At 42.0% G+C, this 15,018-nt stretch overlaps 2 protein-coding genes across 2 annotated transcripts; both read right to left on the minus strand.

The window, feature by feature from the left end:
• Positions 1–269: 269 nt before the first annotated feature.
• Positions 270–715, minus strand: LOC143539655 (uncharacterized). Its single transcript, XM_077032912.1, has one exon. It carries the CDS (start codon positions 621–623, stop codon positions 372–374), a length of 252 nt encoding a protein of 83 aa, XP_076889027.1. The 5' UTR covers positions 624–715; the 3' UTR covers positions 270–371.
• A 3,342-nt stretch (positions 716–4,057) lies between these two features.
• On the minus strand, positions 4,058–4,371 carry LOC143539665 (uncharacterized). The gene has a single exon (XM_077032918.1). The coding sequence runs from the start codon at positions 4,351–4,353 to the stop codon at positions 4,102–4,104; it is 252 nt and encodes an 83-aa protein (XP_076889033.1). The 5' UTR covers positions 4,354–4,371; the 3' UTR covers positions 4,058–4,101.
• Positions 4,372–15,018: the final 10,647 nt, after the last annotated feature.

A 15,018-nucleotide genomic window follows, 5' to 3' on the forward strand; every position in this document is an offset into this window, starting at 1 on the left:
CTAATTTTTAGTCATTTTCGGTTCCGATCCGGTTCCGGTTCCGGTTCAGTTCTCGCAATTCTGAACCGTTGCTCAGCCCTAGTTAGCAAGCCAATGTAAGGAGTGGTCTCATATGAAATAAGAATCAAATCGCCAATAACAATTCTATTTCTGCCTATAGAATTCATAGGTCAGTTGCAAACTTAGCATGGAATTTTAGGACTGAATTAGTATGTTATTAAGTTAAATGAAACCAATAACTTCTTTAAATAGTTTTTTTTATCTAAATCAGAATTCTTCATTTATGAAGATATTGCTTGTACATAATGCATAATTACATGTACACATAACCATGTTCCTCTATAACTATCTACTTGATAACACCATGTTAATCAGTTGGGACCCCAACAGCTCAAGTACATAACTTTTCTTAAAGATTCCTCAGATTCTTCTATGCCTCTGGTTGTAGCCATGGCTGCTGGAGAATACAGCTTCTTAGTTTGAGAGATTGATCTGATATTGGCCTTGGCGTGGTGGTGGATGGTCCTGATGGTGTAGTTCCACCGTGCAAACCCTTGATCTTTAAGTGCCTCCACCAGTCCCACGGTTCCAGCCACCATCCAAGCTCTGCTTGTTGAACTCATGTTATCTTGAAACTTGTGTTTAAAGTGGGTTTGATAATTTGATTAAAAAGTGTTGTGAGTGATTGATGAATAATAAAGAAGACTGGAGAGGGTATAAATAGATGAAATCTAAGACTAAGGGATGTGGGGCTCTAGTGGGGGCTTCAGCAGAGCCAAGAACCAATAATATTATGACGTGTGCCAGAGAGAGAAACTCAACTGGATTAGGGGGGTGTTGGCGTCCCCGCTAGCGCCCCTGGCCCCTGGTGTGGGTAGCGCCCCTCTAACGCCCCGCTAGCGCCCCACATCCTCTCTCTCTTCTCCCGCTACCATGCTCGCGGGTGGTGTTGGAGCCCCCTCTAGCACCCCCTCTAGCGCCCCCTTGGTGTGGTACTAGCGCCTGGGGGCACGAGCGGAGGGACTCTAGCGCCCGCTTTGAAGCCCCCACACCCCTCAGTCTAACCAAACATTTGGAAAGAACGACACCAGGTTTAAGGAAACAAAACAGTGGGAAAGTGCCGATGGTTTTGAGGTAGTTAACTTCTCGATAATGCCCTTGGACTTCAATAACAACCTGACAAATGAAAAAGCAATATGATAAATAATTAAATAAAATTTTTTGACTGTATAACATGTATCGGCGGTATAAATTAAAGAGAACGAAATTATTTATGAAGGGAAAATATCCAATACAATAATGCCTTAACGTATAATACGTACGTGAATCTATTTTTTCACGAATCGATTCATAAAATCACATTCAAACATCTCGGAATCGTCAACACATGTCCAATCAATAATTGGTTCACCGAAAAAACAGTTTTGGGTGGTTAATCGATCAATTTTTCACTTTTTTCATAAAGACCGTTTTTGAGCGTTTAAGTGTTTGTGAGCGTTTTAGGTTTCTGCCTTTGTTTTTTGCCTTTGAGCATCTCGCGTACTTACCATACGTTAAGGCATTAGCATACAATAACTGCAATCTATTTATGAATCCTCTAATATTGCGATAAAAGGGGCTACAAAAGGCTACAAGGAATTTATCAATCTATCGTTTAATTTTTGATAATTCTATTTATGTTTTTATTAATTTTAAATTAAATAGTTAACAATCAATAAAGCCAAATTGATAAAAGGGCATCTACTTTACTCCTATGAATGAATAAATAAGATTCTCTCTTCAAAATAGTCCCTCTTATTTACTTTACCCCTATGGGCCGGCCCTGATACAGTTTCATATGATGTTTGCTAAGGAACATGTTGAAGAAAATCTTGTTAGTTTTCTTAATCATACTCTTCATAGTGTTGTTGTCGAGTGTTATTGTTGAAGTTCTAACGAATTCATCTCTGATGGGTGACATAGTAGAATACTTTATAAACTTCGTTACCATTATTTGAAGTTTTGTACATTGTTATTATTTTTTTTTAACTAAGGCATAAATAGATTAAATAGTCAGTAAGAAGCTCAGAATTACTACAATAACAAGTCATAGGATCTATAACCAAACAAAGAGAGGAATACAACATGAAAATAATATACAACAGTCCGACAACCAGTAATCAACATCCGAAGATCTTGAGAAGAAAATAATAGTCACGTGATCTAGCTAAAAAAGATTTGATTTTATCTATGATAAATCCACAAGAGTAGCTGAATTTTGACGTCTTCTACAATTTTTAATATAAGGATAGTGGCCTTTTAAATACAACCACGTTGCAAGCAATTCGTAGAAAAATTGCAAATCATAATATGTTCTTGTTTTTTAGGGACCGACAATTAGGTAGACTTGGATATATGAGATTGAATATGAGAAAACTCACGACCGCTCCACCATGATACCCACTCCCAAACTTCTTTAGCATACGAACACAAAAGAAAAATGGTTGATCTAAAGTCTCTTTCTCTAGCTTATAGAAGTGATACGAGGTGCTATGGTAGATGTCTCTAAGAAAGACAAATAACCTAGAGGGGTACCTAGTTAAACCAAGAGTGGTTTTTGCCAAAATTCTGACATGCAAACCCTCTATAAGTTTGAGTTCGTTGTTCAAAAAGATAAGCAAACAAAAAAAATCTTTTGAAGGAAATTTTGCAATCCAATACCTTTTCAGGTTAAGAGTATTCTCAGCTCATTCTATATATTTTTTCCTGTAATTTAGCTAAAAAATATCATTTCATAAATTTATCTATAATTTTTCAAAAATTTTCCACATTTTATTCTCTATTCATATCCATAAATTAATTTTTTATTATTTTTTTCTCTTTTGTTTTATTATATAGTAAATGATGATTGGGAGATAGGTGATATATTATATGGTATGGATAAAACGTGAGTCTCTATATTTAGGTTTTTTACTTTAGTTGTCATATAACCCTTCCATATAATAGGGAATGGATTGGACATATGATTTTGATGGGTTTCTTAAAATTTATCATAAATTATATGGTTTTGACAACTTTAAAGAATAGATTAAGAATGTTTTAAGAAAATAGTGTGGCCTTATATGGTGCATATATATTTTTTTATCATAGAGGTCAAGGTTTCAATCCTATAAAATGCATGTGCATTTGATTTATATGAATTTTATAAATATGTTAGTTCGTACCATTTCAAAATTGAATTTTATTTACAAAGAAATTATAAAGATACCAACCTTTACTAATCAACTTTCATTCTTAACATCCCATATATCCTTAATATTTAAATTAGTGACTTTAAAAATAATATTTGTAAATTTTTTAAATTATTTTATCAATATTGACATTTAATATTAAAATATTATAAAGTTTTGAAATAAGATATGTTCCCCCAACGTTTTGGGCCAGAACATAGCCCCACGACTCTCCAGTACGCTTGGTCTGAAACACGCCAAAAAAATGATATTTATTGAAAGATGGAACTTTTGATCTTGATCTTCTTTAGTATTATCGCTTCACTTTGTATATCAAGGAGACAAAAATGTCGTTGCTTCACTTGTTTTGTACATCAAAAAGAGAAAAATACTGAATTATCCAACTAAATAAGTAAAAAGAACCAAAATTTCCTGTTATGAACATTATGGGTCTAAGCCCCTCTCTCATTTATAACACCACAATGATCCAATCAAGTAGCCTATTAGTCAAAGCGCAACAGAGTTATGTCTTATGTGTTGTGTCTAATTTTCAATTGGATATATAATAGAAATATGTGTTGATTAGTTAGATTCCTAATCCATATTGTATTTCATATCAGATCATTTAATTTTCTCATGGAACTAAAGATCAATCAAATCATAAATAATAATCATTTCAATTTCAGAGCTGTTAAAAATTCTTTTCAACTTAGCATAGAACTTTAGGACTGATATTAGATTTAATATGTTTTAAGTGCATGTTAAAAGACATCTACAACTCTATAGATAATAGTGTCTTCATATAAATCTGAATTCTCTTCATTTATGCATAATCACATGTACACATAACCATGTTTCCTCTATATCTATATACCTAATAACACCATATTGATCAGTTGGGACCCCAACAGCTCAAGTACATAACTTTTCTTAAAGACTCCTCAGATTCCTCTATGCTTCTGCTTGTAGCCATGGCTGCTGGAGAAGACAGCTTCTTAGTTTGAGAGATTGACCGGAGATTGGCCTTGGCGTGGTGGTGGATGGTCCTGATGGTGTAGTTCCACCGTGCAAAGCCTTGGTCTTTAAGTGCTTCCACTAGTCCCAAGGTTCCAGCCACCATCCAAGCTCTGCTTGTTGAACTCATGCTATCTTAAAACTTGTAATATAATATAAGTGGGTTTGATTTTATTCAAAAGTGTTGTGAGTCGTGAGTGATTGATGAATGATAAGAAGACTGGAAGGGGTATAAATAGATGCAAGAAAGTAATTGTAGATAGTAACACCAGGTTTTTTGGGAACTAAACTGTGGGAAAGTGCCGATGGTTTTGAGGTAGTTAAATTCTCATTAATGCCCCTGGACATCATGACAAGAATATCACCATATGACAAAAAGAAATGGGAGTAAATTGCATTAAAATAGGCTTTTGTTTCTTAAAGTTAAACTTATAGACCTCGGGCGTGTTCCGCTATAGCCGTGCAACGTATGCATTTATTTTATCGTGTGTCCAAGATGTACGTAAAGAAAATTCGGTTGGCATTGGTTCGAGATAAAACATAACCCCAATAAATATGTTAGAGATAATACATAACCTAAGTTTGACCCATTAAGAGATAAGATATGACCCCGGTTCATCCCATTAGAGATATAACCTAAATGTCCGTCTCTTTAAAGATACAAAATGATATGAAAAGGTAGGGGCCTAAACCAGACATAGACAAAATCAAGGTGCTAAAAATATAACGCATATATAATTAACAGCAGGGACCAAAATAGGTATAACTCAAACAACATGGACTAAAATTGGATAAGTATAAACTTTACTATAGATTGCTGCAGTACCCCTTAGGTTTCCTTTAATATAAACATGCGATGAATTCTGATAATTCCATCATAGATTCGAACATGTAAACGTGAATATAAAGGCGTATCATGCTGGTAGCTAGTTATCCCTTCTACGTATAACCTTAAGTGATCCTAAGCTACTTCTTCTAAAAAAACACATGATCAAAAGTCAAATCTATGAATTTTTTTGTTAAGGCACATGATAAAACCATGAAAACTTTGGGACTTTAAAGTGAAAAGTTAACAAAGTTTAGCAAAAAAAATGTCATGGCTCAAAATTGAAACAATTTAAAAGTTTGGAGGAGATAAGTTGAAACAATCTAAAACTAAAAGACTAAAGTTGCAAAGATTAAAAAATCATGATTCAAGATTGAAACAGTTTGAAACTTGAGGGGCTAAATCAAAACAATCTAAAACCTAAGGACTAAAGTTGAAAATTTTCAAGATTAACTGTAGCTGCTACAGTGTTATGACATTTTCCTTTAATATATAGTTAATTGGAAATCATTTATGAATCTCGTTTGGTGTGTATTGTTTGCTCGTACTCCCGGAGTCATCTGTCAAAAAGTAAATTACAGATTTTTAATTTACATTTAGTTTCATGTTTCTTTTAAAAAGTTAATCACTTATGGTTTGAAAGCCATACACTCTATTCATACGGGTGTCTGTCCTCTCTCATAGGGGTTGATCATCTGGAGATCAAAATCTAATCGAGTTGAATACTATGATTTGTAGCTGTAAAAAAACAAGAACAAGTGTGTAGTGAAGAAATTAGAAGAGAGAAATGCTCTCAGCTCAACAAAGAGTCATCATCATCCTCATCAATGTCCCTTCGTGTATCATTTGTATAAAGGCACAAAGAGTATATTGCTAGGTTGTGTGAGTGTGAATGTCTTATCGTTTCATAGGGCCTCCTATTTATAGTCGGATGTGTATGACGGAGGTCAGCCATCAAGTCTCTTCTGCAGACATCATATTGGAGACTGTGGATGCCGTTGTGCAATCCCATCTTTTGGTGCTATTGTCTCCTTTGCGGGTCTGCATTGGTTTTGCGCATACTAGTTGTACAATTGGCTTTTCCCCGTTGGGCGTTGCACCTTTTTCTGCACAGTTATAGCGTTCGTAGTAGTCTTGACTTGTACCAAATGTTGCGATGCTTGGATGTATCCGCTTAATGCGCATTCGGAATGGGTGTTCCCTTTCGGCGTTTTCTCTATCTGTTGTTTGATTCGGATTTGTGTCCGATCCGGATTCAAGACCGTATCTCTTCATTGTTCTTTCTAAAATTATGTGCATGCTTTTCAATACTTCGTCTAACGTGGGTGGACATTAACTTTATACGTTAATTTTTTTAATTAACCAAACTACCCGTTTTGATATTGAAATTATTAACATCATTGTTGTAACATTCTAATCAAATCTTACATTGATCTTGAACAAAAGATATTCTTGTTTCATAATAGCCAAATCCACTTGAACTTAACAAAAAGATATTCTTGTTTTTTAAGGAACGTCGTATCTCCTAAATCATAAACGCAAAATTCACACAAACTACATGAAGCATGCATCCGAGTGTCCATATTATCTGATCAATTAATTTGAAAAGATATACCACTTAGGGGGAGGGGGTGGTTCCATTTCCATCACCCACCACACCCAATGGTGGTGTGCCACTTCATCCCACCACATTCCATCACTAGAGATGGAATTTAGTGGTGATGGTAATAGTGTGATGGGTTTTGGTATACACACACTCTCTCTCTTACACACACACATATATATATAGGTTTTTGTGTTAGTGTGATGAGTTTTAATTCATGGCAACGGTCATATATATCTCGAACTCCACCACGTGATGGCCATCACGCAAAACCCCCATCACGCGTGATGGGGGGCACCAACGGCGGTGTTCGTGAAGGCATCACGCGTGATGGTTTCCCATCACGCACCGCCCAAGTCCCCTTATCCAGAATTCCAGATAAAGTTCATATAAATTGATTAATCATGTTGGGTTAGGTATGAAAAGGATTTATTAACCACATTAATGAGTAAATTAAGTCTACGCTGTTTCATTTTTCATTTCAACCTTTGGGGACAAAGAAGATCAAGGATGTATTCTGCCCAAATAAAACTACAATAACTTTAGGTAGAGGTGAAAGAAAATCGAATTAACCGAACCGAAACCGAATTAACTGAAAAACCACATCCAAAAAAATTGAACCGACTCATTAACCGACGGTTAATTTTTTGAATTTTCGGTTTCGATTCGATTATCCATTTTATAAAAACCGAACCTAACCGATTGATGGTGACAAAGTTTATCAAGATGATAAGGAATGGACTAAACTTTAAAATAAATAAGATGGTGAATGAAGATTGAGACTAAACTTATAATGTTTTTTAATTAAGAACTTTGTTGAATTTTAAAATCTATTTAGCAACTTTGTATTCGTATATTTTCATGTAACACGTGTCTATTTTAGTTTTTTTGAATTAAATATATATAATACTCTAATACTTTTTTATACAAGCTTAAAATATGTATTTTCATTATTTATTTAATTTTTTTTCAATGTCTACACGTAATTGAGAAAACCCCCGAAAATAACCTAACCGAAACCGAAAATAACCAGAAAACCAAAAACCTAACGGTTTGTATATTCAAATAACCGATTACTTCGGTTTTAGTTTGGGTTTCGCCTAATAACCGAACCGTGTTCAACCCTAACTTTTGGTGGTCATATTTTGCATAAATGCATTTTTTCTAGATGACTTCGAGCACGTTTATAAGGTCTAGGATAATAATGTATTCGATCCTATGATGATAATGATTTTCTATAGTTGTCGTTAATCGACGCCCAGTCGAAATACTTGTTTTGCATAAAATATAAAATATTAACATTTTTCTTTTGTCAAATATGGAGGAGAACAAAAACAAATATAAGTATACTCAAGTACTGGTTAGAAGTACGTCCATTTTATAAATAAATGGTATTCGTACATTTGTTGGGAGAAATTAAAGTACGTTGTTTCGAAGAGAAACATATATACAATTTGTAACTCTCTTCTTTCAAGTCACTTAATAATATTAATTCCCAACCCATATACCAAACCAATTAAACTACTCTTCATCTCAGTTCTGACCCCAGCAGTTTAAGTACATGACTTGAAGAGGTAGGTCCCAGCAGAGCCCAGTTGGACCCGCAAGACTCACATTGAAGAGAGACGTCTGCGCAGAAACCAACTGGATCCGCAGGACCCACCATGCTCAGAGACGTGACGTCCTTACGCGCAGTACGCAAGCTGTTCCCGCAGGAAATGCCTCCCAATGGTGAAGTACTCCGCCTGTTCCCGCAGCTGCGGATACAAGCCATCAGGGAAGGCCACCCGCGCAGCAAGGCTACACGCACAAGGCACTTAGCTCTCAATAATTCAGTTGTCACCTGAAGGAATGAGCAAAGCCGGGAGCAATCCCGCACAAAGGCGGGAGGGGGAATACTCCCGCCCAAATAAGTCAGTCCGTACGATACGGGAAGATCTTCTGTACTGTACCTGACGAGGTATGGGCAAAAGATCTGACCAAAGATACGACAGCTTATTGACAACAGTATGGCGAGCAGCATGCTCTTGTACTGTATGTCACTATTAGCCGCTGCCTACTCACCAACTCCTGTCATACCACGTGCATAGCCGGCAGTTGGTGGAAAAGGAATAGTACACAGCAGGCCTGGTCACTGTCAGCCGCTGCCTACCCACCAACTACCAGCATGGCACGTGCGTAGGCCACAGTTGGTAGAACAGGAATACTATTCAGCCGGCTACACCTTCTTGGAAACCTACCTTCGGCTATAAATACCCCAAATGGTATGATCATCTTATCATATACTATCTCGTATTACATATTATACCTGATATCTGCTCTAGCAATCTCTTAATATACATTTATATTCAAGAGCAATCTAGTCTGATTCTCACGCCGGAGGGTGGTCACAAGGAGGAACCCCCCCTTCTCAGTGACGAGCTCACGGTGTCTGTTTTGCAGGTTATCAGAAGAACCATCTTTGCCGGGTCTAACCCCTCGTGGGAAACATCTATTTAACCCCCAGGTTATCCGTAATCTGCCCGGGGTTCGGTTAGTGTTTCTTCATTGGCGCCATCCGTGCATAAAAGCTAGAACTTCATTTCTTTTCAGTTTTTTCAAACTTCTGGAAAGATGGTTAAAGAAACTCCGGTAACCACAACCCCACCTACTGGGAGGGATACCGGCGACTACACAGTTTTTACGAACACTACCCCGGTTACCCAAGCCGGGGCAAGTGCAGTAAATTTTACGAACACTACCCCAGTTACCCAAGCTGGGGCAAGTGCAGTAAACAACCATCCCCTGGGATTCAATAATACCCAGGCGGAAAGACAACAGACGAGACTCCCCCGCCAAACGCTTGAACAAGTTAAAGCGTGGGCGGAGGCACGTCAGAAGGAATTCCAAGCTGAGTTGGACGAACGCTTGCGTTCCGTCCAACAGGCTGACGAATTCGGATACTGGGACAATGATTCGGAGGAATCCGATAGTGACGCAAACCCTCGTCATAGGGCGAAAGGGAAGCGTAAGGAAACGGACTCCCAACCGAGAAGGCATTTTGAAGAAGCCTTCAAACCAAAAAATACAGGTGGAAATCCACGTGACTTCTCGAAAACATTTACACCAACTGCTGCAAAGGCGGGAACGTCCAAATTTGCAAGGGATATTGCGGAAGCAATCGTCCCGAAAAGTGCCAAACAGATGTCCAACATCGGCACTTACGATGGTATATCTGATCCAGACGATCATTTGAACAGGTTCATAGCGGGGGCAACCGTCAGTAGCTGGACGGAACCTACGTGGTGTTACATGTTACAAATGACGCTTGTTGGGGCAGCTAGAGCGTGGTTCGATCGTCTACCGGTCCACCACATCTACGATTGGGAAGACTTCCAGCAGAAGTTTAGCCAACACTTCAGCCAACAAAGAAAGTATACCGAAGAGCAATGGACAATCCTCAAATGCATTCGAGAGGAAGATGAATCTTTGCTAGACTTCATCACTCGCTTCAACTCAAAGAAGCTAAGTTTGGGTAATATTAGCGAAGATCTTGTTCGCGCTGCTTTCATCCAGGGCGCGAACGACCCAGAGCTCATCCGCACCTTAACGGGTAAAGATGGCATGCCATCCACATGGGATGCCATCATGACAGCAGCTAAACGCTTTGCGGAAACGGAGAAGCAACTGGGTAGAGATCTCCCCCAGAGCACAAACCTCTACACCCAGAAAACAAGAGAAGACAACGTCCTTACCGCCCGATTAAACAAAAAGCGGAAGCTAGGCATTTGGCAGTCAAGGGTAAACTTTGACACCTCATCCGGCTTGCAACATCGGTTAGGCGGAAGGGATAACGTACGGTCGAACCAGAACTCCAGATGGACGCCACTCACCAAAAGCGTCACCGAGATATTCGCCACTGAGGAGCTCCCATGGCCAAAGGCTCCAATAATCCGACATCGTCACAATGCTGATCGGAGCAAATACTTTGACTTTCACAGGACAAAAGGCCACAACACTGAAGAATGCACAGACGTTAAGGACATGGTCGAAGCATTTGTCAGAGATGGGACGCTCGCGCACCTCGTGGCGCAATGAACGCTGAGCAGGCTGATGCGTGTAGAACCCCAGTTGGGGAAAACACGAATAAAATTACAGCTTCAATGTTGGAGACTACATACTGCGTAAACAACGAGATCCCGAACCAGGTGCATATCGGCTCGATGGCACTCCCATCCCAACAACATGGAAGGGAGCTCAATTACACAGTTTGCATGTAGATCAATTCCAAATTTGTAAAGAAAAGGCCCAGAGCCACTTCTAATGGAAATGATTCTCCTTAGAACATCGACGCTGATGATTTTACATTTATACTTTTATGAACTTCCAACACTGATGCCGGTTTTCACCGCATACATAAGTGTGAAAGTCGTTGCGTGGGGAAGGCGGCAAAACCCGCATAAACCCAAAAAATGGCAAACATGCACACAGGTCAGTTAAAGGTAAAGTTCAGTCATCCCACTAAATGAAAGTGCCGGTCTATCCGCATGAATCATGATAGAGGAAACTGAACACTAACCTATTAACAACCGCGCGTCGAACGGTTAATTCATTCAACACTAACCTATTAACAACCGCACGTCGAACGGCTAAATCTATCCTAGCAGTGGGAAGGGATCTTCAGGATCAAGCTTCAGGGCCACTTCCACTTGGACCAGCACCATCAGTAGAATGTGGCGGTTCAAGGAAAGCTTTAAGGATAGCTAGCCCATCATCAGCAGCAGCAACTTGGTTCACCTTCTCCACCACCGGATGCGGGAAGGCGGCATACTGATTCACTGCTTGGTCGTATACAGCTTCAGTATCCACATCAAATAAAGGGAAGTTGGAAGGCGGGATGCCTTTCTCAACGAACCCTAGACCAAGCAGGAAGCCGGCCTTTTCCCCATCCTCATGAGAAGCGTTGAGGGCTGCGCTCATAGCATCGTCATACGACGTATCCGCGAAGACCCGATGCACAACCTACAAGAAAAAATACAAGTATCAAAACCTTTTCTATTTACAAAGAAAAGCGTGAAGACATTATGAAGCTAAACATACCTGAGACAACGCTTCTCGAATAAGCCATTCCTTGGCAACCAGAGCCTCCTGGAGGGCAGCTTGAGCTTCGTTACGGGCGCGTTCGGCTTCACTTTTGTTAAGGTTGGCAAGCAACACTTCTTTAGCCGCAGCCTCTTCGACGCCCTTTAGCTTCCGCTCAGTGTGGTCAAGCACCCCCCTCTGGTCCAAGATCTCTTGGAGCTTTTTGGCGTCTTCCATCGCCAAGGCATCATGAGCCTGCTGGAGAGCCTCTAATTTGGCTTTAAGCTCCTCATTCTCCACGCGTAGAGGCTCAGCAACAGCTTCAGCCTTGGTGGCCCTCTCGGTTGCGTTCCTTGCAGTTTCCTTAGCCAGCCGAAGCTGTTCGTTAACAGGTTGGGCAGCCTTGGAACGGGCCTCGAGCCGGGCCTGAACTTCAACCTCGAGGGCCTTGAAGGCCTTCTCCTTTTCCGCAGCCACTGCGGTAAGCCTTACGTTCTCCTCCCGGACAGCCCGCGCCCGAGCTACTTCTTGAAGGCGAGCTGCTTTTAACTTGTCGTTTTCACGACAAAGCAGCTCGACGCGCGGCTACATCCGGGCCAGGAGAACCCGAAGCTCATTGGTTAGCCTACCTTCCTGGTAGCTAGCCATGGCTTCCCCCAACGCACCACTGGGAGCTGCGTGACGAGCCCACTCCACGCACTCCACAGGTGTGCGAAGGGTTGTTCCTCGGCGGATGTTCCATCGTGGAACATACACTTCATTGGAATCCGACACTGCAAAAAACAAAAAGCAGTTAGGAAAAGATGATAAAAATATAAAAAGGCCAAAAGAACCCTACGCATCTGTAGGGTCAACAACAGGCCGATAGCCGCCAAACCCATCACCTGAACCCAAGGGAAATCCATCCAAGAGGTCAGGCAGATGGGAAGGAGGCAGAGGTTGCCGATAAGCCCCAAGCATACCTGAAGGATCGGTTGTGGCTGCCGACGTCGGAGGCATGGAGGCCGCCGCGGTAGAAACCAACGGAGGTGAACTCACCGGAGGTGAACTCACAACCGTGGTCGCCGCTGCGGAATGCGCAGAAAAAGTAACCGCCGGCTCAGTGAAAGATGCGGTAAATATGGCACTGACAGCCGGCGGTGATGTCATCACAGCTGGAACAGTTGGCTCAACGGAGTGAGCAACTGAACCAGCGGAAGCAGGCGCAGGCGCAGCCGCCTGGGTCGTCGCCTCAGGTAGGCTGACCAAGCCTACCGTCATGGGTCCGGAGGTACTCCTCCCCGCTCCACCCTGGAATGCGTCAACATCCACGCCTGCACAAAGAAGATAAAGGGTTAATGATGGAAAACTATGAAGTTAAAAATAAAGGAAGTTTGTACTTACGGGTTTTCTTGAGCCTAAAAGTGCGGACAGGCGGGGACGAACCCGATGGAGCCGGCCTCTTTGCGCCGCTCACCGTCGTCATCCGGGGCTCTCCGGAGGTGACAGTCGCAGCCTCCGGAGCAGTGGTCCTATCACCACCCGGGTTCCCCGCCACCTCCTCGCTCTCGGCCTCCGAATCAGACCGAGGCACCGGATCGGCAGTGGAGGCCACCTTCTCCTTTCCCTTCCCGCCGGCAGCTTTCTTCTTCCGCACCAACGGAGGACCATCTGCGGATTCCTCATCAGAACATAAGATTAGAGGAATTCCAGCAGAGGTTTCAGCATTGAGGGGTCGAGGGTTGAATAACGCCTTACCTGGCCGCCTGGCGCTCAGGATCTCGTGGCCTGACGGGTAGACCTCCACGAACCGATCCGCCGTCTGTTCAAGGATGGGCAACTCGTTCTCGTCTAGAGCGCGAGTACCCATCCGAGCGGGACTGTCAGCCTCCCGCGGATACAGGAGCGACTGCAAGTCGTTCCCCTCTGAAATAAACAGGAAAGAAGTTAGAAGAGATTCTAAATCAACAAAAAGAAACAGAGCATACCGTAAGGAACAGAGTTCAAACCGTATTCGAGGACGATCGGGATCTTTCGCGCATCCGCATCCTTTCACACCCGGCTCATCCCGAGCATCACCATCCCGGACTCCGCAAACCGGTAAACCGGATATTGGACTCGGGATATCTTCGAGAACCATTCCGCCTCCTGGTAATTGGAGGCGTGAAGGCTTGGGAGAGCTTGCCTATTCTTAAATTTCATGGCAAGGGGGATGGCGCGAGCGGAGATGTAGAAGAACTCCCGCTTCCACGAACAAAGACTGCGCTCGGTTGCGCAAATCTTCAAACCCTTGATTCGGGTTATCAGCGTATACCACCCCTGGATGCACCTCCAAGAGTAGAAGGTCATCAGGCGGTCGATGAAGGGCTCAATGCCCAGAATCCGGCACACCCACTCGAAGTGGCGAATCTTCGCGATCGCCATCGGGTGCACCTCGGTCAGGTGTACACCGTGCCTCTCTAGGACACGGTACACAAACTTTGTCAAAGGGAACCTAAGATTCCCATAGACAAAGAATGCAGCATATACCCCGATCTTGCCTCTGGGGGCATCATACACCGTCTGATGGGGTTCAGGAAACTCAGGCTCGAGAGACTCGAGCATGAACTTCCTGACGATGTACTGACATAGATCGACAGGCAGAGCACACTGGCACTCGCCAGCAGTACTCTTGTCATCAGCGTACACCCCAGCCTCCTGGGCTGTAGCTTCGAGATCGTGAGAAGACATCTTGCAGATGAAAGAAGAAAACGATTTCAAGAGAATGCTCGACTGAAAAGGTGAGTATTCGCCGGAAATCGTTTTGAAGATGAAGAGAAAAGTGAAAGTGTGGATTACAAAGAACCCTCTCCCCCTTTATATACTAATCGCAATTAATGCGATGAATTTAATGCGGAAGAGAGAGAAATCGAAGGTGCAATGAAACTATGACACGTGGCAAAAAGCAAGCTGGCAACAGCTGTTGAAAGGACGCGTACCATTAATTTCGCGGCCACGCGCCCGAAAAATCGCGCCCACGCGCCTGAAAAAGCGTCTGGAATGACCATGTACTGTCACGTCACCATAACTTCCTGCACGTCCTGACACAGTCAGAAGAAACCGTCGCACGACGTTTCAGATGTTTGGACTGTTCTTATCCTTTCACCAACTCTTCGAATTTCAAAATTCAAAAAAGATTCAAAAGTAAGCGGGAGAATACCCCTTACCTTGGCAACCAAGTAACTGTAAGACAGGTGCGGGTACAGTGTTAAGGCAAAACCCTTCACATACTTAGCACCTGCAGGGAATTGAAGCCAAGAATACCTCGGCAACCAAGTAACTATAAG

This window comes from Bidens hawaiensis, unplaced genomic scaffold, assembly GCF_021521415.1.
Source record: "Bidens hawaiensis isolate Kalapana, Puna unplaced genomic scaffold, B.hawaiensis_p1.1 tig00000820_1, whole genome shotgun sequence".
Classification (NCBI taxonomy): Eukaryota; Viridiplantae; Streptophyta; class Magnoliopsida; order Asterales; family Asteraceae; genus Bidens; species Bidens hawaiensis.